Source organism: Tamandua tetradactyla, chromosome 4 (assembly GCF_023851605.1).
Source record: "Tamandua tetradactyla isolate mTamTet1 chromosome 4, mTamTet1.pri, whole genome shotgun sequence".
Taxonomy (NCBI): domain Eukaryota; kingdom Metazoa; phylum Chordata; class Mammalia; order Pilosa; family Myrmecophagidae; genus Tamandua; species Tamandua tetradactyla.
This window is the reverse complement of record NC_135330.1, coordinates 4,912,013-4,939,555: the sequence shown is the minus strand read 5'-3', so window position 1 is coordinate 4,939,555 and position 27,543 is coordinate 4,912,013. Positions and strand designations below refer to the sequence as shown.

Sequence of the window (27,543 nt, the reverse complement as noted above, 5' to 3'; positions counted from 1 at the left end):
ATATGTAGTACATATCGTTACTTTATTCCTTTTAATGGCAGAATAATATTCCGTTGTATAGATACATGACAATTTGTTTATTCTTTCATCTGTTGATAGACATTGGCTTGTTTCCATCTTTTTGTTACTGTGAATAGTGCTGCCGTGAACATGCATGTACAATTTGTGTACCAGTTTTCAGTTCTTTGGGGTATACACCTAGGAACTGCTGGGTCATATGGTAATTTTATGTTTACGTTTTTGAGGGACCACCATTATCTACAGTAATGGAATATTTTTAAAGAAATGCAATTTTTTTTGGTTTAATTATTTACTAACATAAGGCCCTGGTAAAACTGTTAATGACATGGTAAAAATAATTTGAACTGGTATATTAATTGTAAGTCATTAAAATTTCTTCCAAGTACTTGAAAACAGATTCTCTTTTAAGCATTTGATTTCTTAAACATCATTCATTAAAAATTTTTTTACTAAATCATCTATGTGCAAAGTAAGTCTTCAGGACATTTATAATTTAATTGTTTCGTTTCTTCTATCGAAGTTGCTCTACCTCATCAGCAGCACACCACAATTTACATCCTCAGTGTGTGATAGATTATAATAGTTACCCAAGAATAAGAAAAGAATGATATATGGCAATGATAGGAATTTGAAAAGACATATTTATTAAGTATATATATGTCCCAAAGATACAAAAGGATATTGGGGGACTTAAGAAAACACAGTATAAAATACAACAATGACAAACATAACCAATTGTTTTAGGTCGACCCATTATCATACAACTGTATCTACAGTATATTATTAATTTATTTACCAAACTTTTTCCCAAGATCCACAAAGTTAAAAAAGTAGAAGTGTCGAACTATGTTTTTAAATTAGTACAGTAACATCACTTGGATCCTGATTCACTTAATTCTACTGGTTACAACAGGTAAAATTAAGTTGGGAGAAAGTGGTTCATCTTTCTTGACTTGTTATGAAATGAAGAGGTCTTCTAGATTTCTGGGTAAGAGGGGAAATTAGCAATTCCACAATGATTTCCACTATTTCTTGCCATCCAAATATACCCACGGTCACCAAAGTTGAGGCCCCAGCTTTACAAAAAGAAATAACAGAAAATTATGAATGAATAAAATAAAATCATATCATCAACTTTTTATCTTTTGGGTTTTCCCACTAAAATCTATATATAAAAATAAGTAAAACAAAATAATATAATATGTTCCCTAGGACTTTTAGACAATTTTCTAAGGATAGTTTGGAAGGCTGTAGCACTATACCGATGAATAGAATGAATACCTAAGGAAAACAATAAAAGGTCTATCCCAGTCCTCTTCATAAGAGGGTAAAACACATAGAGATGGGATGGTGCGATGGTGGCTCAGGGGCAGAGTTCTCACCTGCCATGCCAGAGACCCGGGTTCGATTCCCGGGGCCTGCCCATGCAAACAAACAAACAAAAAGTAGAAAAATCACATAGAGATGAATTTAAGAGAAGCTCACAGAAAAAGCCCCAGAGAAACTGGCAGATAGCTACTGAAAGCAGAAGCTGGAAACAATGAAAACCTTGGAGAGAAGGCTCAGCAGATGTTGCCATGTGCTTTGTTATCAGACAGAAGGGCCCAAGTTCACCAGCAGCTGGTCTTCAGAGAAGGGATCATCCTGTTGATGCCTTAATTTGGACATTTTTCACGGCCTCAGAACTGTAAGTTTGTAAGTTAATGAATTTCCATTGTAAAAGCTGACCCATTTCTGGTATATTGCATTTCACCAGCTTCAGCAAATTAAAACAAACTCCATCATACTCCCCACCCAGATACTCAGATGTATCAGGTATTAGCGCGTTGCCACATGTGTTATTTCATCCATCTGTCTGTCTATTTTCTGAACATTGCGAGTGTGGGTTGCATATATCATGTTCCTAACACTCGACAGTTACACATATATTTCCTGAGAAGAAGGACACTCACTTTTGTAACCACCATAAGTACAGATATAAATTTTAAAAATTTGTGTCATTAAACCATACAGTCTGTGTTCCGTTTCTTTCAGCTGTCCCAATGAGGTCTTTTTGTGCATTTTCTCCATAGTTTGATCCCATCCAGGGTCTGACAATTGCATTTAAATGTCACTGTCTCTTTAGTTTCTCTCTCTCTCTTTTTTTAAATTGTGGTAACACACATACAATAAGCATACAATTCAGTGGAGTTAATCACATCCACATAATTGCAAATTTTTGCTCAGGGACTCAAAGGAAGGTTGTATTTTTGCTTGCAATGGAGAAACTAAGGAGTGCTGGTTTATTGCAGGAAGGTAAGTGGCAAAGCTTTAAAGTGCTGTGCTTTAAGAAGTCTTAAATATTCTCTTTCTATACCATTTAGCATGTTGTCTATTCCTACCTCAGTTCTTGCTCTGCTTTAAGATACTATCATGTCCTTATTTTCTCTTCACTCTCTGGTCACTCCTCAAATTCTTACTCCTCAAATTCTTTCAGGGGTTACTTTGTTTTCTTTCATTTAATTGCCACTGTCCTATTTAAAATTCGTGTCCTTTTTGGTTTCTAAACTTTTCTAAGTGGATAGCAATTGTATCTCTAGCTTAGCTAGCTTTCTAAATTTATGGATTTGCATATAACCAGAAGAATAGACTATCCAAAATACATCAACATCTGATCAGATAGTATAACATTAAAATTTCTGCTGCCTATAGGTAGTTCATCATTTCTTACCTAGAATGATGCTTTATATTTTATTTCTGGATTAAGTGAAACGATTGGAGAGTAAAAACACTAATCAAAATAGTTTTTACTCAATTGTGCTTTGACATTAAATTATTGGCCTATCTTATATTTTTCTTTTATATACTAATTTTATTTAGAAATCTACAAACACACACAGTCCAACCATACTATACAAATAATGAGTCACAATACCATCACATAGTTGTGTATCATCACCATGATCACTTTTAGAACACTTGTATCATTCCAGAAAAAGAAATGAAAAGAAAAAAGAAAACACTCATACATCCCATACCCCTCACCCCTCCCTCCATTTAAACACCAGTATTTCAATGTACCCAACTTTTTGCCCTTTATCCCACACTGTTATTTATTTTTTATCCTTATTTTTACTCAAATGGAGCATCAGACACAGGTTTTCACAATAATACTGTAAAAGCTATATTGTTATACAATCCCCTTCTAGAATGAAGGCTACTGGAACACAGTTCACTCCAATACACCATAAACTAAAAAGGTATATTTGTATAATGCATAAGAATAACCTCCGGGATATCCTTTTTTTTTTTTAACATATAATTCTGTTCTACATACATATCATCACATAGTTGCATACTCATCATTTCTTAGAACATTTGCATCAATTCAGAAAAAGAAATAAAAAGACAACAGAAAAAGAAATAAAACAAGAACAGAAACAAAAAAGATTATACATACCATACTCCTTACCCCTCACTTTCATTTATCACTAGCATTTCAAACTAAATTTATTTTAACATTTGCTCTCCTTATTATTTATTTTTATTCCATATATTCTACTCGTTTCTTGACAAGGTAGATAAAAGGAGCATCAGAGACAAGGTTTTCACAATCACACAGTCACATTGTGACAGCTGTATCATTATTCAATCATCCTCAAGAAACATGGCTACTGGAACACAGCTCTACATTTTCAGGCATCCATTACATCTTTTTTTTTTTTTTACATGGGCAGGCACCGGGAATCCGAACCTGGGTGGTCGGGCTTGGCAGGCAAGCATTCTTACCTGCTGAGCCACCGTGGCCTGCCCTTTCAATTACATCTTGAATAACAAGATGATAGCTACTTAATGCATAAGAATAACCTCCAGGACAACCTCTCCACTCTGTTTGGAATCTCTCAGCCATTGATACTTTGTCTCATTTCACTCTTACCCCTTTTGGTCAAGAAGGTTTTCTCAATCCCTTGATGCTAAGTCTCGACTCATTCTAGGGTTTTTCTCAATCCCTTGATGCTGAGTCTCAGCTCATTTTAGGATTTCTGTCCCACATTGCCAGGAAGATCCACACCCCTAGGAGTCATGTCCCACTTAGACAGGGGGAGGGTGGTGAGATTGCTTGTTGTGCTGGCTGGAGAGAGATGGCACATCTGAGCAACAAAAGAGGCTCTCTTGGGGGTGACTCTTAGGCCTAAATTTTAAGTAGACTTGACCTATCTTTTGTGGGGTTAAGTTTCATGTGAACAAACCCCAAGACTGGGGGCTCAGCCTATAGCTTTGGTTGTCCACACTGCTTGTGAGAATATCAAGAATTCAACTTGGGGAAGTTGCATTTCTCCCTGTTATCACCATTCCTGGAAGGGGGCTTTGCAAATACTTTTCCACTCACTGATGAATCACTCTGGGATTCATCGGGACATCACTCTGGACAAACCAACAAAATCTCATGTCCTACCTGAGATTCCAAGTACTTATGGTGTTCAATCAAACTATCTACATAAGTTATATTAGGAAATGCACTAGTCAAAATATAAATTTTGTAACAAACATTTTTTAGTCTCACACATAAGGTGACATTTAAAAATATTAATTAACATCTATTTTCAGCATCCTGCAATAATAACTTTCCTTTGTTCTTCCTCCTACAAAAACATTTTTTAAATTTGTACATTTAGTCACTATTATTATACACTCTAGGCATTCCTAGATTATACCATCTCAATCTTTAACATCTATCTTTCTTTCTGATTTCATTTATGTCCCCACACTTCCTCCCTCTATCATTCTCACATGCAGCTTCATTCAGTGTTTTAACATAATTGTATTACAGTTAGGTAGTATTGTGCTGTCCATTTCTGAGTTTTTGTATCCAGTCGTGTTGCACAGTCTGTATCCTTTCAGCTCCAATTACCCAATATCTTACCCTATTTCTATCTCCTGATGGTCTCTGTTACCAATGAAATATTCCAAGTTTATTCACTAATGTCAGTTCATATCAGTGAGACCATACAGTATTTGTTCTTTAGTTTTTGGCTAGTCTCACTCAGCATAATGTTCTCAAGGTCCATCCATGTTGTTACATACTTCATAAGTTTATTCTGTCTTAAAGCTGCATAATATTCCATTGTATGTATATACCACAGTTTGTTTAGCCACTGGTCTGTTGATGAACATTTTGGCTGTTTCCATCTCTTTGCAATTGTAAATAATGCTGCTATAAACATTGGTGTGCAAATGTCCGTTTGTGTCTTTGCCCTTATGTCCTCTGAGTAGATACCTAGCAATGGTATTGCTGGGTCATATGGCAATTCTATATTCAGCTTTTTGAGGAACCGCCAAACTGCCTTCCACAGCGGATGCACCATTTGACATTTCCACCAACAGTGAATAAGTGTGCCTCTTTCTCCAAATCTTCTCCACCACTTGTCATTTTCTGTTTTATTGATAATGGCCATTCTGGTGGGTGTGAGATGATATCTCATTGTGGTTTTGATTTGCATTTCTCTAATGGTCAGGGACGTTGAGCATCTCTTCATGTGCCTTTTGGCCATTTGTATTTCCTCTTCTGAGATGTGTCTGTTCAAGTCTTTTTCCCATTTTGTAATTGGATTGGCTGTCTTTTTGTTGTTGAGTTGAACACTCTCTTTATAAATTCTCAGATAAATTCAGACCTTTATCTGATATGTCATTTCCAAATATTGTCTCCCATTGTGTAGGCTGCCTTTTTACTTTCTTGATGAAGTTCTTTGATGCACAAAAGTGTTTAATTTTGAGGACTTCCCATTTATTTATTTATTTCTTCAGTGCTCTTGCTTTGGGTGTAAGATCTATAAAACTGCCTCCAATTATAAGATTTATAAGATATTTCCCTACATTTTCCTCTAACTGTTTTATGGTCTTAGACCTAATGTTTAGATCTTTGATCCATTTTGAGTTAACTTTTGTATAGGGTGTGAGATATGGGTCTTCTTTCATTCTTTTGCATATGGATATCCAGTTCTCTAGGCATCATTTATTGAAGAGACTATTCTGTACCAGATGAGTTGGCTTGACTGCCTTATCAAAGATCAAATGTCCATAGATGAGAAGGTCTATATCTGAACACTCTATTCGATTGCATTGGTCAATATATCTATCTTTATGCCAGTACCATGCTGTTTTGACCACTGTGGCTACACATAGTCTTATTGGGTTTCCCTTGTATGTGATGGATTGCTTTTCTCTTGCTGCTTTCAAGATCCTCTCTTTCTCTTTGACCTCTGACATTCTGATTAGTAAGTGTCTTGGAGAACGTCTATTTGGATCTATTCTCTTTGGGGTACACTGCACTTCTTGGATCTGTAATTTTAGGTCTTTCATAAGAGTTGGGAAATTTTCGGTGATAATTTCTTCCATTAGTTTTTCTCCTCCTTTTCCCTTCTCTTCTCCTTCTGGGACACCCACAACACGTATGTTCATGCTCTTCATATTATCATTCAATTCCCTGAGTCCCTGCTCATATTTTTCCATGTTTTTCCCTATAGTTTCTGTTTATTGTCGGATTTCAGATGTTCCATCCTCCAGTTCGCTAATCCTTTCCTCTGTTTCTCGAAATCTACCATTGTAGGTTTCCATTGTTTTTTTCATCTCTTCTACTGTGTCTTTCATTCCCATAAGTTCTGTGATTTGTTTTTTCAGACTTTCCATTTCTTCTTTTTGTTCATTCCTTGCCTTCTTCATATCCTCCCTCAATTCATTGATTTGGTTTTTGATGAGGCTTTCCATGTCTGTTCGTATATTCTGAATTAATTTTTTCAGCTCTTGTATCTCATTTGAACTATTGGTTTGTTCCTTTGACTGGGCCATATCTTCAATTTTCCTGGTGTGATTTATTATTTTTTGCTGGCATTTAGACATTTAATTACCTTAATTAGTTTATTCTGGGGATTGCTTCCACTTCTTTTAACTAGGGTTTTCTTGCTGGGTGACTTTGTTGTCTATCTGTTCTTTAACATTCAGTTCAGCTTTTTCTGGACCTCTAGCTTAGGTTTTGTTTAACAGAGGATAATTTTTTGGTTCTTGTTTTCTTGTTTCTTGCCCTGCTTGTATGGTGTCTTTCCCCCACCACCACCCTTAGGAGGGTCTACGTAGGTATTATAGACTCCAGCCAGGTTTTCCCAGACTAAACTGGCCTCCTATCAGGGAGAAGGAGTCACCTGCATCAGTTTTCCCTGAGGGTGAGACCCAGTAGGTTAAAAGACTTTCCTGTGAAGTCTCTGGGCTCTGTTTTTCTTATCCTCCCCAGTATGTGGCGCTTGTGTGTCTGCGGGTCCCACCAGCATAAGATGATGTGGCACCTTTAGCTTTGGCAGACTCTCCCTGCTGGGGGCGTGGTGGAGACAGAGGAGAGGTTGTAGGCTGGTTTTAATGGCTTCAAATTGCCAAGCCCTGGTGTCTGAATTCCTTGAGGGAGGGATTCCACCTGAGTTGGGCTTCACCCCTCCCTTGGGGAAGGCACAGGCAGGAACAAACCCTGAATGCAGCCCATTTCTGCCTATGCCTGGGGCAGTTGCAGCCCGAGAAGTCCCACTGCTGAATCCAGAGGCAACCAAGCCTCTGTAGAAACACAGCCACAAAAACCTCCATTTCCTCCCCTTTCCTCTTTTTCTGTTAGCCCAATGAGCGACCTCCACTTTGACCAGGTTCACCTGAGCTGGGGGCCTATTTTTAGTAGTCAGAATTTGTTAATTAATTCCACAATTGGTGTTTGGTTGGGCTCAGCCCCTGTTGCTGATAAAGTCTGTTTCCTTTCCCCTCTGGGAAGCAGCCTGTGGGGGAGGGGCACCAGCCACCATGGCTTGGAGAACTCACGGTTCTGGGGAGGCTCGCAGCTGTTCCAGCTGGTCCAGACTGGGGTACGCTGTGTGTCCAGTCACTGACGTGGCTCCAGGAGCTATTCTGTACTGTTTCTGGTTATTTAGTAGTCGTTCTGGAGGACGAACTAAAACGCACACATTGCTAAGCCACCATCTTGGACACACCTGGGATATCCTCTTGACTTTGTTTGAAATCTCTCGGCCACTGACACTTTATTTTGTCTCATTTCACTCTTACCCCATTTGGGGGCAAAGAAGCCTTTCTCAATCTGATGATGTCAGGTCCTGGCTCATCCTGGGAGTCTTGTTACATGTTACCAGGGATATCTACACCCCTGGGAGTCATGTCCCCTGTACTGGGGAGGGCAGTGAGTTCACCTGCCAAGCAAGCCTAGAGAGAGAGAGGCCACATCTGAGCAGCAAAAGAAGTTATTTGGGGGTGACTCTTTGGCATAATTATAAATAAAAATAGCTTGTCCTTTGCAAGAATAAGTTTCGTAGGTGTGATCCCCAAGATCAAGGGCTCAACTTATTGAATTGGTTGTCAACAGTGCTTGCAAAAATATCAGGAGTGTCCCAGATTGAGAAGTTGAATACTTCATCCTTTCTCACCTGTCCCCAAGTGGATTTGGCAAATACTTTTTATTATCTGCCCATTTCACTCTGGAATATATTGGGTCATCACACCAACCTGATACAAACCAACAAGATCTCACACCCTATTCAAGATTCCATGTAGTCATGGTGTTCAAATAATCTGACCATACAAGTTAAAACAGATAATACACTAATCAAAATACAAATTTTGCACCAAATAAACATCTCTCCCTTTCATTTCACATGGAAGTTGAATTTCTAAAATATAGATCATAAAGTCTCTTACCCTGTATTTTTCTTTACCTTAGTCCTGTCCAGATGAGACTCATAAATATCTCTAGTCAAAGTATGATCACTTTTTCAAGTATTTAAACAGCTGCTGTATGGGATAATGCTAATGTTCATAGGTTCAGTACTCTAACTCAGGACCTCATATATCAAATAAATACCTGAGGTTACAGGGAATAATGAAGTTATAAACAAATGACTCAGGATCTCAGAATTTAGAAATAACAGAACTCTAGAACAGATGTTACTGCTGTAAGAGTTTAAGATCTAGGACCATTTGCAACTGGCTCAACCTAATAACCCATGCTCTCAACTTCAATTCTCTGAGTTTGTATGTTATAGTTAGTCCATAAGAGTGAGGCAGGATAATATTTGTCGTTTGTCTTTTTGTTTCTGATATTTTATTCAACATACTGTCCTTAAGGTTCATTCATCTAGTTGCATGCCTCACAACTTCATTCTTTCTTGCACCAACTTAGTAGTCCATTGTTTGTATAAACCTTCCATTCCTCAGTCATTGTATCCTTAGGCCACCTCCATCCATTGTGAATTGGGAACACTGCCATCATATACACACCAGTGTGTAAATGTTCATCATGTTCCCACTCTCAGTTCCTCCAGCAAGGGGTTGAAAGATCCTATGGCAACACCACCCCTGGCCTCCTGTGGAACCACCACGCTGCCCTCTGGAGTGGCTGCACCTCCCAACTTTCCCTTCCAGCAGTGAATAAGTACATCTCTTTCTCCACATTTTCTCTTGCATTTGTGCCTCTTGGTTTTTTTTAAATTTAAAATGCCTTTTATTTCTTTGTCCTTCCTGATTGCTCTAGCTAGAACTTCTAGTACAGTGTTGCATAATATTGGTGACAGAGGGCATCCTTGCTCATTCCTAATCTTTAGGGTGGAAGGCTTTCAGTCTCTCTCCATTGAGCATGATGCTGGCTATGGGTTTGTCATATACGTCCTGACCTATCTTATTATACATAATGAAGACATGCTATAAAACTTATTATTGTATTTACTATTGGAATGTTATTGAAGGCATGGTTTTCTACATTGTACTGTGTTCTTTTTATAGGGACACATAGGAGGATTAATAATAATAAAAATAATAGCCATCATTTATTGGAAACTTGTGTGCTAGGCACTATTTGCTAAGTACTTTACATATATTATCTTATTTAATTCTTATTATAACCTTGAGGCTAATATCCTTATTTTACAGATGAGGAAGCTGAGGGCTGAAGTTATAAAATCTGCCCAAAGGCAGTAATGAGAGCTAGGAATCTAGCCAAGGTCTGACTGCCTTCTAGGTTAATGCTTTTATTCAATATGCTAAATTGTATTATATGAAGAAGCTAAATACCCAAACCCAGAAAGGGAAGAAAAATTGGGGACATGGATCAATGTCATATACATTCCAGAAAGATTATATTAAAAGGAGACTAAGGGCGGGCCGCGGTGGCTTAGCGGGCAAAGTGCTTGCCTGCCATGCCGGAGGACCTCGGTTCGATTCCCGGCCCCAGCCCATGTAAAAAAAACAAACAAAATACAATAAAACAAGAAAATGTTTAAAGATGTTTCCCTTTCTTCCTTCCTTCCTTCCTTCTCTCTGTCTTTCCTTCCCTTCCTCCCTCTTTAAAAAAAAAAAAAAAAAAAAAAAAAAAAAAAGAAAAAAAGGAGACTAAATAAACTATTAAGGGGTCTAAGTCCAATAAAAACTTTGTTACCTCTTAAGTAATTGACATGGAAGGCAGGGTGGAGTCATGCATACTTCTTAAACATTTGTATCCTCAGTTAATTGTAGAATGTCTTAAAAATCTAGATTCCTTTGTCTTACCCAAGAGATTCCAATTCAGTAAGGCTGAGCATTACTCAAGAAGTTATAATTTCAAAAGTTTCTTGGTTAATTCTGATTGTCAGGTAAGATTGGGAATCTGAAAGTTCACTGAGCTCAGAGGAAGCTTAGGTTCTAGGCCCATGTCTGATACTAATTAGTTGGATTATTTATTCTATCCTTCCCTTTCCTCGTAAGTGAAGGTATTGGATGAAATGATCTCTCAAGTCCCTTTCAACTCTGAGTTCACAGACAGTTAATCCTGGGAAGTCAAAGAGGAGGCCCAAGCAAGATTTATGCTGCTCAATATATATCTTTTATGAGCTGAGGAGCCCACCTCTGAACCACGCTCCTTAAAAAATCTGGCAGTAAAATTGCAAACCAAAGTGCCAACAACATAGACACACTCTGCTAATTCGTTGCTCACTGATGGATAGTAGCTAGTTGGAAGGCATGGGCCAGAACACCTGTCCAAATCAATGGTAGTGGATGGTGTGCTGATAGCAGCACAACATTGTGAATGCAATTAACAGCACTGAATTATGTATTTGAACGTGGTATAAAATGAGAGAAGTTAGCTTTTATATTTGGTACTAGAATAAAAAAAAGAATCCATGTAACTGCATGACACGAACAGTGACTCCTAAATTGAACCATGGGCAATAGTTAATAGTACAATGATAAAAATGTGCTTTCCTCAATTGTAATAAATGTACCTCAGTGCAAGGTGTTATGATAGGGTGGTATATGCAGCAAACCCTGTATTTTATGCATGCTTGTTCTGTAAATCTACAATTTCTCTAAAAAATAAATTAAAAAAAAACAAAGGGAAAAAAAGGCTAAATAGAGGAAGATGCCTCATTCTACTACTTGAGGTTTATTTGGTAGCATTGAAAATGACATCATACAATCTTTTAAAAGGTCACTAAGAACACGTTTGATGATCCAGGAGGAGCTTGTTTGATTGCACCTCTGTGGAATTCATGCCCATGTCTAATTGGTCCTTGTTGGGACTTAGTATCAACAAAAACTGTAATCTTTTACTACTTGGTCCTTGCCTAGCTCACATCTCTCTAATAGTCACCTGATGCTTCATCCTTTTGAAAAGGACATGCAGTTCCCCTAACTCATTTCTTTTCCTTCACTTCTAGGCTTTTGCATATTTAGCGCCCTCTGCTCTGATTGCTCTTTTTCACTCGGTGAATTACTTCTTGCCTTTCAAGATTCAATCAAATAACCTCTCAAAGCAGCCTTCCCTGTATCTCCAGGCCAGGCCAAGTACTTTTCTGTGCTTCTGCTGCAACCTATGCATACCTCTAAATTAACATTTATCACATTTTATTGCAATGATCTGTAATGCATGTACCTGTTTCCTTGACTATATTAAACTATGAGTATCTTGCAGGATTGTAGCACCAAATCTCCAGTGTCTAGTACTGTGCTTGGCATATGTTAGGTATACAATATATATATTTGTTGAATTAATGCATGAATGAAGATGTAAAAATGAATAAAAGACTGATGTGTTGGTTTGAAACTGTTATGTACACCAGAAAAGCCATGTTCTTTTAAGCCAGTCTCATGGGGGCAGACCTATTGTTGGGTGGGACCTTTTGATTAGGTTGTTTGCATGGAAATGTGACTTACCCAACTTTGGGTGGGATCTTTTGATTAGGTTGTTACCATGAAGATATGACCCTGCCCATTCAAGGTGGGTCTTAATTATAGCTTACTGGAGTCCTTTATAAGGAGAACATTTTGGAGAAAATGCAGACACAGATGCTTGTAGCTGCTGAGGGCCAGTTGAAACCAGAAGCCCAGAGAAGGAAGCAGATGTTGCCATGTGCCTTCCCACGTGAGAAGGAAATCCTGGACTTGATTGGCCTTTCTAGAGTGAAGGTATCCTCTTGTTGATGCCTGAATTTGGATATTTTCACGGCCTTAGAATTGTAACTTGTAACTTAATAAATCTCCTTCATAAGTGCCAATTCATTTCTGGCATATTGTATTTTGGCAGCTTTAGCAAACTGTTACAACTATCCTAACGTCAAGAATTTATATTCTAGTAAATGATCAGGGTTGACAAAAAAGCTGTAACAGAAGGTACAATGTACTGATCGCTATAATAGAATGTATAAAGCACTGCTTAAGCTTAGACGTTAGAGAAACAATTGTGAGTAAATGAACGGGAATATGGAGGAGGTAACATCTGAGATAGGTTTTGAAGAATGGATAGGATGTCTAATGTTTTCTCCTCATTAAAAAAATAATAGCTTGCTTGTAAAGACAAGCTAGGAAACATTACTAACGATAGGCAAACACAGCCATTATTAACGATTATTAATTTCTTTTACTCCTTTAGTATAAAAGGAAGATTGGGCATACTATTTTTAACTTTGTAATTATATTGTATATAAATTTTGTGCTTAATTATTTTCCATTTAAACATATATCCCAAGTATTTTACTAGGTTATTGATAATTGTATAAATAAATATAATTTTTAATGCAAGGGGTTAATTATATCATGGTCTATTTAATTTTATCCCTATAGCAAGGTGTTTTTGGTTGCTTACTGCTTTTCACTATTAAAAAAGAATGCTACAATTTATATAAACTGGATATGAAGTTCTCCCCATATTTAGGATTATTTTCTTCCTATAGATTCCAATAATGGGATGAAAAATGTGAGCATTATAAAAGTTCTTAATTCATATTGTTAAATCACTTTTTTGAAGGATTATCACAATTCACTCTCTCACCAGAATGTTCAAGAATGCCCACTTCACCATAGACTGGCAGAATTTCTGTAGGCAGCAATGACTTTCAAGGGAATTTCAGAAAGATGAAACAACAGGACTAAAGAAACAGAGATGGGTAAGTACTCTGTAAACGTAGAGAATGATAAGTAAATAGTCTCCTTTGTGGTCAGAGTGTGAGTGGGGGTGTATGAAAATATAGAAGAGGAAAAGACTATGAAATAATATGGAAAGCAAGATAATGGAGAACCTTGAATGCCTGGCCAGAAGTTTGGACTTTGTTTTGAACTATTTAGAATTTTTGAACATGGGTTAACATGATCTATAATTTAAAGCTACTCCATAGCTGAGTGAGGGTGGAATCTGGATTGGAGCAGGGCTATTGTGAATAGAAAAGAGAAGGTAGATACAAAATATGAATCAATTTTTATATTGGGTTGAGGGAGAGAAAGGGAAGTCCAAGATTATGCCAAGGCTTTGATAACCCAAGGCTGGTGCTGTATTACCCAAAATAAGTAATGATTTACCTTGAGCTTGCTCTAAAATCCTTCTCAGGGAATAGGGAGAGGGAGAGGTGGGATGGTGGGAGAGAGGAATTTGATTTTAGACCTTTTGATTGTGAGAGCGAGGTGTGTGTGTGTCTGTTGTGAATGGTAGTTGGGTGGGTTGGTGGAAATCTGGATTTTTAAAGTGCACCTGACAAGGAAGTTAATAGGGAAGGCTGTTGCTTAGTAGATGGGTGATTTTTAGAAATTGTGAACAGGATTTCAATGGTTGAAACTCAAAGAGCAGATGAGTGTGTGTTGGTAAAGCAAACTCATATAAGGGATGGGTGGAAAAAAATCATCTCAGAAGTGAGACTAAAGTGATATGAAAAATGAACCAAGAGAGTGCTATGGACTAGAAATAAATACAATAGAGGGTTAAATAGAGAACAGAAATCTGCCACATTTCTGTGCCAATACATATGCTTTTTTGGGTCACTGGGCAACTTATTTTCCTCCTCCAATACACAAGCAATTTCACTCAGTGCAAGTAGTGCCTTCTCTGTGGAGCTTTAGACAGTTAGACAGTCCCTCCTCTGTGGCCTCATAGCCATTTAGACATATATAATTATTCCATTTGTATTGTATTTTATTGTTTAAAAATATATCTAATTTCTCACTGGATGGTGAATTCTTTTAGGACAGGATGGTTTCTGATTAATTTTTGTATTTCCAGGGTCCAGATAATGCCCATCACATCATAGGGGCCTAGTAAATGCTTGTTGAATGAATGAGTGTTCAGGAGAAATTTTGAATTTAAACACAAATATATGAATGATTTTCAAGAAGAGCCCTTTCAATAGAGAAAGGAATTTGGAGGACCCATCGCAGGGAATCCCTTAGGGAGTCAGAAAAATATGAGTGAAAGTATTGCTTCATTAAACAAAACAAAATGATTACTTGTCTAAACCCAAGTTTATCAGTGCTGTGAACAGGTTATAAATGAACCAAGATGCCTTCTCAATGGGCCATACAGATATTATCATCTTCTATGTGTGTTCCAACATGAGAAAAGCAGGGAAGCACCAGCCAAACAGAAAGAATTACTTTTTATTTGTTTGTTTATGATTTATAGGCTATATACTTCCAGTAAAGATTTAAGGGGAGACTTCAATTATGCTTAAAAGTCTCAATTCTTTATATTTCCTCCAACTTTTCCCTCTAAGAGCTACATTCCTTTTGTTTATGATAAGATAGCTGTCAGTTCAATTCATGTATTGGGGGGCCATTATGTGTCAAGTGCTGTGCTGCGGATATAATCTCTACTCTGAAGGTATACAGAATTTGGAGCCATAAGTATGTAAATATACATTTAAAATATAATGTACAAAATGCTTTGATTCAGTGTGTGTAGGCCATTTTGGGAACATAGAAAAAAGACCTTTTGAAGATTTAAGGAACATTTTCTGTAGTAGGTAATGCCTGAGCTGGTTTTGAAGGAAAAGGAGGAGTAAACAAAGGAGGAAAAGATTGTTCTGGCAAAGGCAACAGCATAACCAAGATATAATGACATTTAAGATAAAATGGCATATATGGGAACTAGAGAGAAAAGTGTGAAACACCAAGTGGCAGGAGGTGAGGCAGGCACCATGACTCAGAAGACCTTGTCTGCTCTACTAGGGAACATTAATTTTTTGCTGAATAATATTAAGTAGAAGCTCAGACTCCAGTCTTAGACAAACCCCATTGGCAGCAGGGGTGAAAAAATGGATCTAGGAGTAAAAGAGACCAGTGAAAAGCCTACTCCAGGGAAGGGAGGTTTGAACCAGGGCAGCAATAGAAGAAATAGAGTGGGAACAGAAGCAAGGATAGATATAAGATAAAATTAGTTGGACTTGTTGTCTTTTGGATCTGGATGGGGTGGTGGTGGGGGTGTCTCGGATTAATCCAGAGTATCTAACCGGAAGACACTGTTATAGGATGTTGCCATTTACTGAAGTGAGAAATTCTAGAGGAGGAGCAGTATGCTGGAGAAGGGACTGAATTCCTTGGACATGTTAAAGTTCAGAGACGCTAAGATACACGTAAGTGGACATATCAAGATAAAGAAGTCTGAAGTTCAGGGCAGAGTTCAGAGCTGGAGCTAGAGCCATCTGCATGTAGGTTAGAGTTGAAACCATAAGGATAGAATGATGGTATCTAAGAAGAATATAGAATAAGAAGAACAATAGGCAGAGGATGGAGCCTTGGGGGGAAAATACCAACATTTACGGAGGAAGCAGAGGAAGAGGAGCTCATCAAGGAGGCCGAGAAGAAATGATCAGAGAAGTGTCAAAGAGGATAAACCATAAAAACAAAGCGCCGGAGGCAGAAAAGTGAAGAAATGAAGCACTGAGTAATTTAGAATGTCACACTTTGAAAGATGCTAAAAATGTTTATTGTTGTCATATCATGGTCATCATCATAATCACCAGGAGACATTTATTGAAGCTCCTTCCAATTTCTGATTTTACTTAAATATACATTAATATGAGAATGTACTGTACCTGTTCTTCACAAGCCAGTAGTCTTTCCCATTCAGCTTTCCATAGCCGACCACCAGCACACCGTGATTCACACTCTGCGTGCAGGCTGGGTCGTGGTAGACACCTGGACACAAGGCATGGGTGGAGAGAGTAGTTGATGCTATGTGACAATGAAGGAGGGTAAAAAAATGCTACTACCTTTTATTAGACTGTTTTGAATATATGGAAAGTTATTAAAATTGTTAGGAGAACATGTTTAAACTATTTAGAGCTCATAATTCCTTCCCACCAATGCATACTCATTAGTTTTCTTGTCAAAATCTGGCATCAATCCAATCACAGTTCCCTCAGAAACTTTTGATAAGCTTCTACCTTTTGTTAATTATTTTTTAACATATACAGTCAGTTATGGGATTTCTTTCTGTATGTTCTGAAGTTGTTCCATATATTTTCATCCTTTACTAGATTAAATGCTCTTTAAGGTGACGGTTTAAAAAAAAGATTATAATCTTCTACTTTATCTAATACAGAAATGGACACAGAAAGAGACATCACAGGGAGCAGCCAGGAGCTGGAGATCTATGGAGCCCAGAAAAGAAAGGAGAAGAAGCCTCCTTGTGCACTTCCATATGACAGAGAAGCCAAGAAACCCCAGGATTGCCGGCCATCCAGAAGGGAGCAGCCCCTGGAGGAAGCAGGTCTTCTAGCCTCTGAAACCGTGAGCCAATGCATTCTAGTTGTTAAGCTAACCCATTGTAGGGTATTTGTTTTAGTAGCCAGGAAACTAAAACAGCTGTAAAATAGGGTTATTTTAAGGATTATGTGTACACAAAGAACTTAACACACTAAATGTTAGTGTAAGTTGGGATAAGTATTTCTTTACCAATTGAAACTGGGTATGATCTATGAAACGGAGGATTCTGTTTACCCTGTCTAAACAGTCACAGGTGGAGTGAGAGGGAAGGAGAATATTCTTTTTTTATTTTATAGTGCAAGGGTAGCATGTAACAAGAAGATAATATGTCTGAGTCTTTACCACTTCTGTAGAGGAAAAAAGAAGGATGGCTCGCATCTATACCAACAGACACAGGTCCTTTGTTGGCCACAGCCTCCTGCAGAGCCTCTTCACTCCCATAGGGAAGTTCAGTGTACTTTGAACATGTGGCAGCTCTATTTTTTGGGTCATACCGGCACTTTCCATCCTGAAAAAAGAGATGTAAATCAGATAAAGACGTATGCTTCAACTTCCTTTATAAATCACCAATATCCTGTCTTCTGGATTGCAAATATATGTCTTCTTTCCTTCTTGAAGTTTCAAGTATCTAAGTCTCTTTCTTCCTCTTAAAGAAAGAGAAACTGGATATCCCAAACCCTAACAGGTCCATGTTTCATCAAAAACAGAGGAAACAGAACTATTCTATTGTTTTTAAATTGTGAATACCTTCGTACATGTAAAAGTTACCAGGACAATGTCCCTCGGATTCCCAGGAGGATGGTGGGGGGATGCTACAGAAAGAGCATACATTACAGAGCGCAGCTTTAAAATCTTTTTGATGATGGCAATGACTGCAAGGTGATCTGCTGTTAGGATGACAGTTTATAAAGAACAAACAATATGGAGGATAATCATATTTCGAGTGGAAAAGGGGAAATTACAAATTCAGGTTTGCTGTGTATACAGCTATGATTTAAAAGTGCTTACAGGGAAAAAATAACTTGAAAGGATAAACTAAAATCATAATGGTCAAGGTAGTAGGACCTGGATATTTTCATATTTTCCAAGCAATTGGCTGGTCATGAACCCAGTGCAGGCAGTCAGTGAGGTTATGAGACACGAGATTATGAGGGAAGGGCTCAAGTTGACTTGTGACATACCATGGCCTTGTAGGGATAGGAAGTTTCTGAATCAATGCCATTGTTATCAATGATATATTGAAAAGCCTCTGTCATGAAGCCACCGTTGCATCCTTTATTCCCATATTTTTCAGTTGAGCAATCCACCAGGTTCTGTGCACTGAGAGACACCAGCTTTCCTGTTTTCAGTTTCAACTGTGCTTCCAGGGCCCCCACAGCACTGAAAGCCCAGCAGGCACCACAGGAACCCTGGAATAGAGAGAGTCACAAAGGCGATCATAGAGAGCCAGTGAGGAAGACTTCTACGACACAGACTGGGTAGCTCCCCACAGTGTCAGCCCAGAGCTTCCAGTCGTTCTCACTACAGTTTTCTCCACTGTTAAACTAAATACTTGATTATTCTCTAGACAAAGTCCAACTTCGATTGATGTTTGCAAATGGCTGACCTCAGAGCATAATCGCCATATTCAATATATTAGAAACAGTATTTACAGAACACATACCAAGTCTCAACTTGCTTCACTCAATAATATTGTAGATTCCTACAATAAAGTGATTTTGAGAGGAGTTAGGATAATTCCCTTAAAATATCCTTCCTCCTGCCAAACGATGCTTCAAACATTACAGTTTTAATCCTAGGTTAGCATTTTTCAAACTTTTTTAGCCACATACTTTTTGATCAAAAGATATTTTACAAGGAAGCATAAAAACAAACATAAAAGCACGAAGTTGCTTTGGTGAAAAAGGGTGCAGAGGATCCAGAGCCCTTCACAATTGCTCCTATCTCTGCCCCCCGCCACCTTGCTCTCTACCCAAACCAAACACTTTGAAATTGTTTTTTATGAAAACAAAATCTCCCATTAAAGTGGAAGCGTCTAAGGGAAAGGAGAGCATTAACATTTTTCATAATTAATACCTAAATGTGTAATTTATTAGTTCTTCTAAAATTTATTTTAAGAAGCCAAAACAAGTTGAAAGAAGAATCTCTAGATGGAAAAGACTGAAATTAGCAGTATCGCTCACGCCGTATTCAATTTTTTCTTTCTTCATTGGTCACAAGCTGGGGCAACTGCTCAGAATGCTCTGATTCTTCTCTTTCAGCCTGACCCATAAGATGGCACGTGTGTTTTACCCTTAGCTGCTAGTTTAGGATTTTTGTAGTGTTTTTTTTTAAAATTGTTTTAACAAGCAAACTAAAGAAAAATAAAGGAACATAGAACAACAGTTTTATAAAGCCCTTTGTCTTCGTGCAACAAGGCAAGCCTAGTCATGAATTAACTTGACTGATTCAATTTGTAAGCCACTCTCAGCTCTAGTTCTTTTTCTTTCAATCCTGAATCCATAATAAGATCAAGGGGAAAACTTCCTGAATGGAGTTTTCGCACAGGCAGGACATGGCTTGTTAAGCAATTTTCTTGGTAGAAGGTTTAGTGTAGTCAGCGGATAGCATGGAGTCATGGGACAGCACAAAAGTTTGCTTAAGGACCTATTTGATTAATCCATAGTTTTTGTCTTAACATCTCTAGCCACTGGTATTCTAAGCACTGTGGGGAATACAAATAAAGTATAATACACTCTTGCCCTCAAGGAGCTTACAATTTAGCTGGAAGATAAGAATAACAGAAATAATCAGAAAATACCATAAAGAATGTGCGAGTCATTGCTAAATTATTTAGTTAGACTATTTAAGGAAAAGAGAATTCTACCTGGAGTGTTGAGGCCTGGGATGATAATACTTACCTGGTACTTTACTTCAGTAACACACCCCTTCTGTCTCCAGTCCACAGAATCAGGCAATTTTTGATTAGGGTTTAGCTTGTAAGTGATATTTCTCTGCCATTGATTGGGAACTCTTAGGGAACTCATCAAAGACACTACTTCTTGACTGGTCTACAAAGCAAAAAAAAATATTCCCTTTTACTTACAGCCTTCCTTTTATCTAGTAACTGTAACAGGGAATATATTAGAAAAATTGAGAGAAAAAACAGTGGCATTTGGAACTAATATTGGTACTGTTGAATACCTGGTGGGTAAATCACCTGGGTCTTTTTAGCCTTGCACTTTACAGTAGCACCCCATTTAGGTACCCTCATTGGGAAGGAGAAAAAGAAAGTGGTAAAAACTAGAAGTTACAGGTAGACAGACTTTTTTGTTCAAAAGCAAGGCAACATTTTAAAGAAAGGGCTAAGAAGGAGCTTCTGCAGTGATCTGCGATTTCTCCACTGATCTGCAGCTGACAAAAGAATTTTCTGTAAGCTTTAAACATTCCTCTAAAGAAAAGACTTATTAAGGAAAGTGGTCAAAGTCAGACTAAATAAGGAATCTCATGATCTTTTCTAACTTTGCTCACATATAGCTCTGCTTTCTTTCATTGTTATTGTTGTTTACCTTTAAATTGCTCTTGGGGAGATAGAAATCACACATACTCAGACAAAAAAAAATGGGATTGTTTATAATTTACTTACCATGTCTCCCAAGTGGTTCATGCCTAAATCATAAGAATGCATTCCCATTGAATGCTCCAAATTGTGAAGCATCACAAACTTCAGATTCTTTTCCCAAATGAGACGCCGTGCCATTTCCTCATTCTAAAATAAAAGGAAAAGCACATAATTATACTGCCTCCTGGAGAAATAAGGGTTAGATAATGAAATACCATATTATCAAGCATTCTACTAAATGTGAATCTGTCTGGGAGCATGTAAATAAATGAGTATATATCCAATATAACTGCTAAAGTTGTATATTAATCTTATTTCTTGTTCTGTATTGCTTTGGTGATTAAATATTATTTTCTGATCAACATAATCAGTTTATTCATTAATATACTGTATATATGGGTTATTTTAGAAACTGCTTTGCTGAAGCATAGCTACCTTTGTAGATGGTAAACTTCCCTAATCTTTATAGGTCTTTCTAAAACATCTCTTTTTATCTTCATTCTAGAAAATAGTTTAGAGTTTATTATAAATTTCTAGGTTTTTCTTTTCAGTTATTTTTAAGGTTTTTTCAATTGAGGTGAAATTCACAGAACATAAAATTAACCATTTTAAGGTGAACAATTCAATGGCATTTAGTACCTTCATGATGTTGTGCAGCCACCACATCTGTCTAATTATGAAACAGTTAATAACCCTGAAAGGAAACTATGTAGGCATTAAGCATTTGTTCCTATGACCCCTTCCCCTAGCCCTGGCAACCACCAATCTGTGTTCTGTCTATATGGATTTGTCTATTCTGGATATTTCATGTAAAAAGAATCATGCAACATGATATTTAAAATATTTTTTGTATTTTTTGCATCTGGCTTCTTTTACTTTGCATAATGTATTTGAGGTTCCTTCACCTTGTGGCATATATCTTTACTTAATTCCTTTTTAATGGCTGACTAATAGTCCATTGTCTGGATATACCACAATTCGTTTACCCATTCATGCATTGATGGACATTTGGATTGTTTCCACCGTTTAGCTGTTGTGAGTAGTGCTGTTGTAAAGGTGAGTGTACACTATGTGTTTGAGTGCCAGTTTTCAATTCTTTGGGGTATATAGCTAGGAGTGGAATAACGGGTCATATGGTAACTTTTTGAGGAACAGCCAGACTGTTTTCCATAGTGGCTGAACCATTTGACAATCCCACCAGCAATGTATGAGAGTTCCATATGTTCAGTTATTTGAAAATACTTAACCATTGTCTTCTGGTATCTGCTGTTGCAGATGAGAAGTCTATTGTCAGTCTTAGTTGTTGTTCCTCTGGTCACCAGTTTTTGTGATTTTCTCTTTCTCTTTGATGTTTTGCAGTTTTGTGATTTGTGTCTGAGTATGGATCTCTGTATTTACCTTCTGCTGCATTTTTTTTTCTGACTTTTTTTTTATTAGGATGCTGTTGGTTTACCGAAAAATCATGCAGAAAACACAGAGTTTCCGTATACACCCCCCCCATTAACACCTTACATTAGAGTGGTACATTTATTACAATTAGTAGAAGAATATTATTATAACTGTAGTATGGCAAGAAAGTGAAATTTGAGATAAATGATAAAGGCATCAGGTATACTAATTGTGCTGGTTTGAAAGGAAATATGCCCCCTAGAAAAGCCATGTTTTAATCAAAATCATTTCATAAAGGCAGAATAATCTCTATTCAATACTGTATGTTTGAAACTGTAATCAGATCATCTCCCTGGATGATGTGATTTAGTCAAGAGTGGTTGTTAAACTGGATTAAGGGACGACATGTCTCTGCCTATTTGGGTGGGTCTTGATTAGTTTATTGGAGTCCTATAAAAGAGGAAATATTTTGGAGAATGAGAGATTCAGAGAGAGCAACACTATGAAGCAGAGTCCACCAGCCAGCAACCTTTGGAGATGAAGAAGGAAAACGCCTCCCAGGGAGCTTCATGAAACCAGAAGTCAGGAGAGAAAGCTAGCAGATGATGCCTTGTCCACCATGTGCCCTTCCAGCCGAGAGAGAAGCCCTGACTGTGTTTGCCATGTGCCTTCTCACTTGAGAGAGAAACCTGAACTTCATCGGCCTTCTTGAACCAAGGTATCTTTCCCTGGATGGATGCCTTAGATTGGACATTTCTATAGACTTGTTTTAATTGGGACATTTTCTTGGCCTTAGAACTGTAAACTGGCAACTCATTAAATTCCCCTTTTTAAAAGCCATTCCGTTTCTGGTATATTGCATTCCGGCAGCTAGCAAACTAGAACGCTAATCAAAAGGCATGCTCATTCGTCCTGAGGGACTGGAATTATTTAAGTAAAATAAAACGGCTGTCTGTATTGGGCCATACCAGGAGGGATGCCTTTCGGAGAAGAGATCTTTCCAAAAGACAAAAACAATTGACCGACATGGGCTTTCTGAGAACACGGAAGGCGCCCTACAAGACTGCAGATGACCAGCTCCTGGCAATAAGAAGCCAGTTTCGGTCCAGGGGTCCCAGAAAGGGCACGCATGCCCTGCTCATCAGCGCCAGGGTGCTCCCCACCCTGTGAGGCGCCCCTCTGAAGAAGGAACCTTCACATCCAATCAGAACATTTCCCAAACGCTTCTGCTTTGCCTGCTGTGTACTGCCCTTCTTCCTGTCCAGGGCACTCCCTTCTACTTTCTGAATGGGGTGCTGCCAGGTTCATGAATCACTTAATAAAGCTGCGATCCTAAATTGCACAAAAAGTTTTTCTTTGAACAATCAAAAAAAGGGATAGCATTATTTTAACCAGATAGTGGCATTATCCTCACAGGGAACTAGTCAACCTTGAAACTGGGAGTGTGGCCCTGGAGGAGATTGGGTAAGGGTGAACTTCATTGCCCTGAAAAACACAACTCAGTGCACTACCTACGAAGAGGGTCATTTTAATACAAAATAATATATAAAGTAAATAACTATATAATGCTAGCTTACAAACTCAGAGATTTTATTAAAAAGTTATGGGGGCAGGCCACAGTGGCTCAGCAGGTAAGAGTGCTTGCCTGCCATGCCCGAGGACCCGGGTTCGATTCCCAGTGCCTGCCCATGTAAAAAAAAAAAAAAAAGTTATGGGATCTAGTCATTTGAAGCAATAGGGTTAAGGTCTTGAAATCTTGATTTGAAATAAAAACAAAAGTACAGAGTGGGAAGTGAGAGTCAAGAAATAATATTGGTAGCACTTTTATGTGCCAGGGACTTTACTAAAGCATTTTTGTTCCTCAAATATGCTATATACGCTCCTTTCTCGGAGCCTTGCTTTCATTTTCCCTTGGCCTGGGGTCTTCGCTACCAGTTATCTACTTTGCCAGCTCCCTGGCTGCCATCGGTTCTCTGCTCAAGCGTCACCTTATCTGTGGGGTCTTCCCTGACCATGCTGTCATATACAGGGAATAACCACCTCACTGTCATCACACAGGGCCCTTCCCAGCCTCCTTGCCTTGCTTTGCTTTTCTCTCCTTCACTTATTACCATCTAACATACTATATATCTGCTGGTTACTTATTTCCTGTCTCTCCCACTAGTAAAAAAGCTCCATAAAAACATGAACTTTGTTTTGCATCCTGCTATATCTCTAGAACCAAGAATAGCATCTGTCAAGAAATGAGTGCATAATATTTTTGAAAACACCGCTTGCAAGAACATAATTTTGAGACGGAGAAAGCACACAGTGTGGTCCTATATTGCTGGGGTGGCAATCCTGTCTACCTTTTCCTTGTATTGTTTGTCATAGGTTTTCTTCCAGAGATCCCAGTGGTAATCCAGGGTAGGGTCCCTTTGCACCTGCGCTGCGGCCCAGGAGCAGACCAGGAGCGCCCAGCCCAGCCACTTCATCCTGTTTGGGGAAAGGAACACGGGAAGAGCAGCCATCTGTTGCATATAAAGTGACCACGTTCTTTCATGAATTATAAATCAAAATATACAAGAAAATTTCTGGGATATATCGTCACAAGGAGTAACTGTAGATTTATCTCAAACACCTCTTCCATTACTTGGTAACACTTTAAAAAGTGATTTTCAAAAATTTCTGAATATCTGGTAAACCAAACTTCCTCTAGAGGAGAAAAAAAGCAGGAGCTTTCCAGGATTTGCCAACAAATCTAATCAAAGGAAATCCTTTCCTCCTTTCAAAAAAAAAAAAAAATTGTCCTAAGAAGGACATACCTCTGAAAGATCAATTTATCTCCTGAATTTTGAATATATGAATCTTCTTAAATGATCTACTTAAATGTTCTCGATCTTTAGAGGTAGTTAAAAGACAACAACTCGCGTGTATTTCTTTCACACCCTTTGATCACTTTACTTTTTTTTTTCCAGCGATCTAAATAGCTATTTCAAAGGAAGCAATGAACTACTTTTCAAAATGCCATGTCTATATTCAGTTGAAAGGGACTTTTAACAGACATTCAGTGACTAGCTCTCACGGAACTAGATTCTACTTTCTTTTCCATTTTATTTTTCATTCAAAAGACCTAGAACTTCAACCGTGTAAATTACATGCCAAAGAAAGCTCCCTTTCAGCCTAAGGCTTAGGTGCTCAGGCAGATATTAACTTTTCAAAAATAGATTCTTTTTAGTCAAAAACAGAAGAGGCAAATTGGGCAACTTGATTTCTTCGTTACTTCCTGAAACCAAAGATTTAAAACTTGACAGACCAGAAAGCTAAACAAATAAAATAAATAAATGAGAAAGAACTGTTTTCAGACCCAGTGGAGGAGAAAGCCCAGGGGTACGTACCTGACAGCGCTTGCAGGAACGCCCGTGGGAAGCCCTGGGAATGGAGTCTCTCCTGCAAACTCCTGAAGGCAGCAGGACTTCAGCTGAACTCACTGTAAAAAGAAATTGGAACTTGTCACATGAGGTATCTGCAAGGAGGAAGTGAACTTTCATTTCAGTTTCATTTAAAACCTAATTAGATCAGCTTCCTCTGGCTCTCTCCCCGCAGTGCTTTGGACAGTGTGAGCACAGTTCGAAGAGCCTCCACACTGGCAGAGCCTTCTCGACCAAAATGCGGAGAGAGGAATGAGACAAAATGAAGTCTCAGCGTCTGGGAGATTTCAACAGAGTCGAGAGGTTATCCTGATGCATAATGTAGATTTCCTTTTTTTGTTTATTGCATTGGAGTGGCTGGAGGGAAATGCCTGTAATTGTTGAGCTGTATTCTAGTAGCCTTGATTCTTGAAGATGAGTGTATAACTATATAGCTTTTACAATGTGACCGTGTGATTGTGAAAACCTTGTCTGACATGTCCTTTCTCCAGGCTATGGACAGATGAGTAAAAAAATAAGGACAAAAAATAAATAAATAGTGGGGAGGGGGGATAAAGGGTAAAAATGAATTTGGTAGATTGAAAAACTAGTGGTCAATGAGAAGGAGGGGTAAAGGGTATGGGATGTATGTTTTTTTTCTTTTTAGTTCTTTTTCTGGACTGATGCAGATGTTCTAAAATGATCATGGTGATGAATACACAACGATGTGATGATGTTGTGAAATAAAAAAAAAAAGAAGAGCCCCTACAGTTCCTCAAAAAGTTGCTCATAGAACGACCATGTGAGCAGCAGTCCTACTTCTGGGCGCATAGTCAAATGATTTGAAACCAGGGACTCAGACAGATACTTGTACACCAGTGTTCATAGCTGCATTATTCACGATTGCAAAAGGTAGAAGCAACCCAAATGTCCATCAGCAGATGAATGAATAAACAAAGTGTGGCATACAAATGAAATGGAATATTATTCAGTCACAAAAAGGAATGAAGTTCTGATTCATGTTACAACATGGGCGAACCTTGACAACATCAGGTTAAATGAAATAAACCAGATATAAAAGGACAGCTATTGTATGATTCCACTTATATGAAATATCAAGAATATGCAACTTCATTGAGATAGGAAATAGAGTACATGTGACCAAGGACAGAGAGCAGGGGAAATAAGGAGTTAACGCATGAATGGGTGCAGGCTCTCTGTTTGGGGTAATGTGAAAGTCTGATAATCGATGGTGTGATGGTGACACAACCTTGTGCATGTGATTAATCCCATGACTTGTATGCCTAGGAGTGGCTGAAATGGGAAATTTTATGTTGTTTATGTTTCCACATTTTTAAGAAAGAGACTAAAGAGACACTGGCAATTACATGCGATACATGATTCTGGACTGGATCTAATAACAGAGGAGGAAATGCCCTAAAGGACATTATTGGAACATATAAGAAAAACTGCAGCACACACTGTAAACTTTACATCAATGTTAAATTCAAGGAATTTGTACTATAACTAAAGGTCATTACATGAGTGAATATCCTTGTTCTTAGGAAATATATATGGAAGTAATAAATATTCAAGGATATTGATGTATGCAAACTACCCTCTTTAGAAAATAGATAAATAAATGGGTGGATGGATGGATAGAATGGGATGGCAAATGTAGCAAAATGTTACAAGTTGGTGGGTTTGGGTATCTGGATGGAGGGTATGTTGGAGTTCTCAGTATGGATTTTATATTATTTTTGTAACTGCCCTAAAAATCTGAAAATATTTCAAAATATAAAGTTAAAAAAAAAATAAGAAGAGCCCTTAGTAGAGGAGATCAATAAGACCAAGAGCAGTATGAATTTACCTGTTAATTTTGACAATTCACTCATTAAAAATACCAAGTTTTAGATGGAAAATTTTAGTTATGAAGATATTAGGATTAAGCTCCTGAGATCTCAGTTCCTCCATAATGTCCTAGGACAACCTGTTTTATTCATTTTAACACAATTCATCCATAATCTACTATTGTTTAATCCTCACCCAGCCATTCATCCTTTCATCAAATCATAATATTTTTTATTGACAGAAATATATACTAATATATTCATGGAAAGAAAT

General features: G+C 37.9%; 1 protein-coding gene across 1 annotated transcript; it reads right to left on the bottom strand.

Moving 5' to 3' along the window:
- Positions 1-644: 644 nt before the first annotated feature.
- Positions 645-25,553, bottom strand: CTSS (cathepsin S). Its single transcript, XM_077156123.1, has 8 exons — positions 25,408-25,553; positions 24,379-24,505; positions 20,666-20,788; positions 19,941-20,090; positions 18,222-18,449; positions 17,383-17,548; positions 16,368-16,470; positions 645-1,097 (listed from the first exon to the last, which is right to left on the bottom strand). The coding sequence occupies exons 2-8, from the start codon at positions 24,502-24,504 to the stop codon at positions 998-1,000; spliced, it is 996 nt and encodes a 331-aa protein (XP_077012238.1). The 5' UTR covers position 24,505; positions 25,408-25,553; the 3' UTR covers positions 645-997.
- Positions 25,554-27,543: the final 1,990 nt, after the last annotated feature.

Coding starts and splice junctions, on each gene's coding strand:
- CTSS (XM_077156123.1), bottom strand. CDS start 24,504: ATGAAGTGGCTGGGCTGGGCGCTCCTGGTCTGCTCCTGGGCCGCAGCG. Junction 20,789..24,378: donor ACAAACAATACAAGGAAAAG/GTAGACAGGATT, acceptor CTTTTATTTTAG/AATGAGGAAATGGCACGGCG. Junction 16,471..17,382: donor TTTTTTCCTCTACAGAAGTG/GTAAAGACTCAG, acceptor CCTTGTGTCCAG/GTGTCTACCACGACCCAGCC.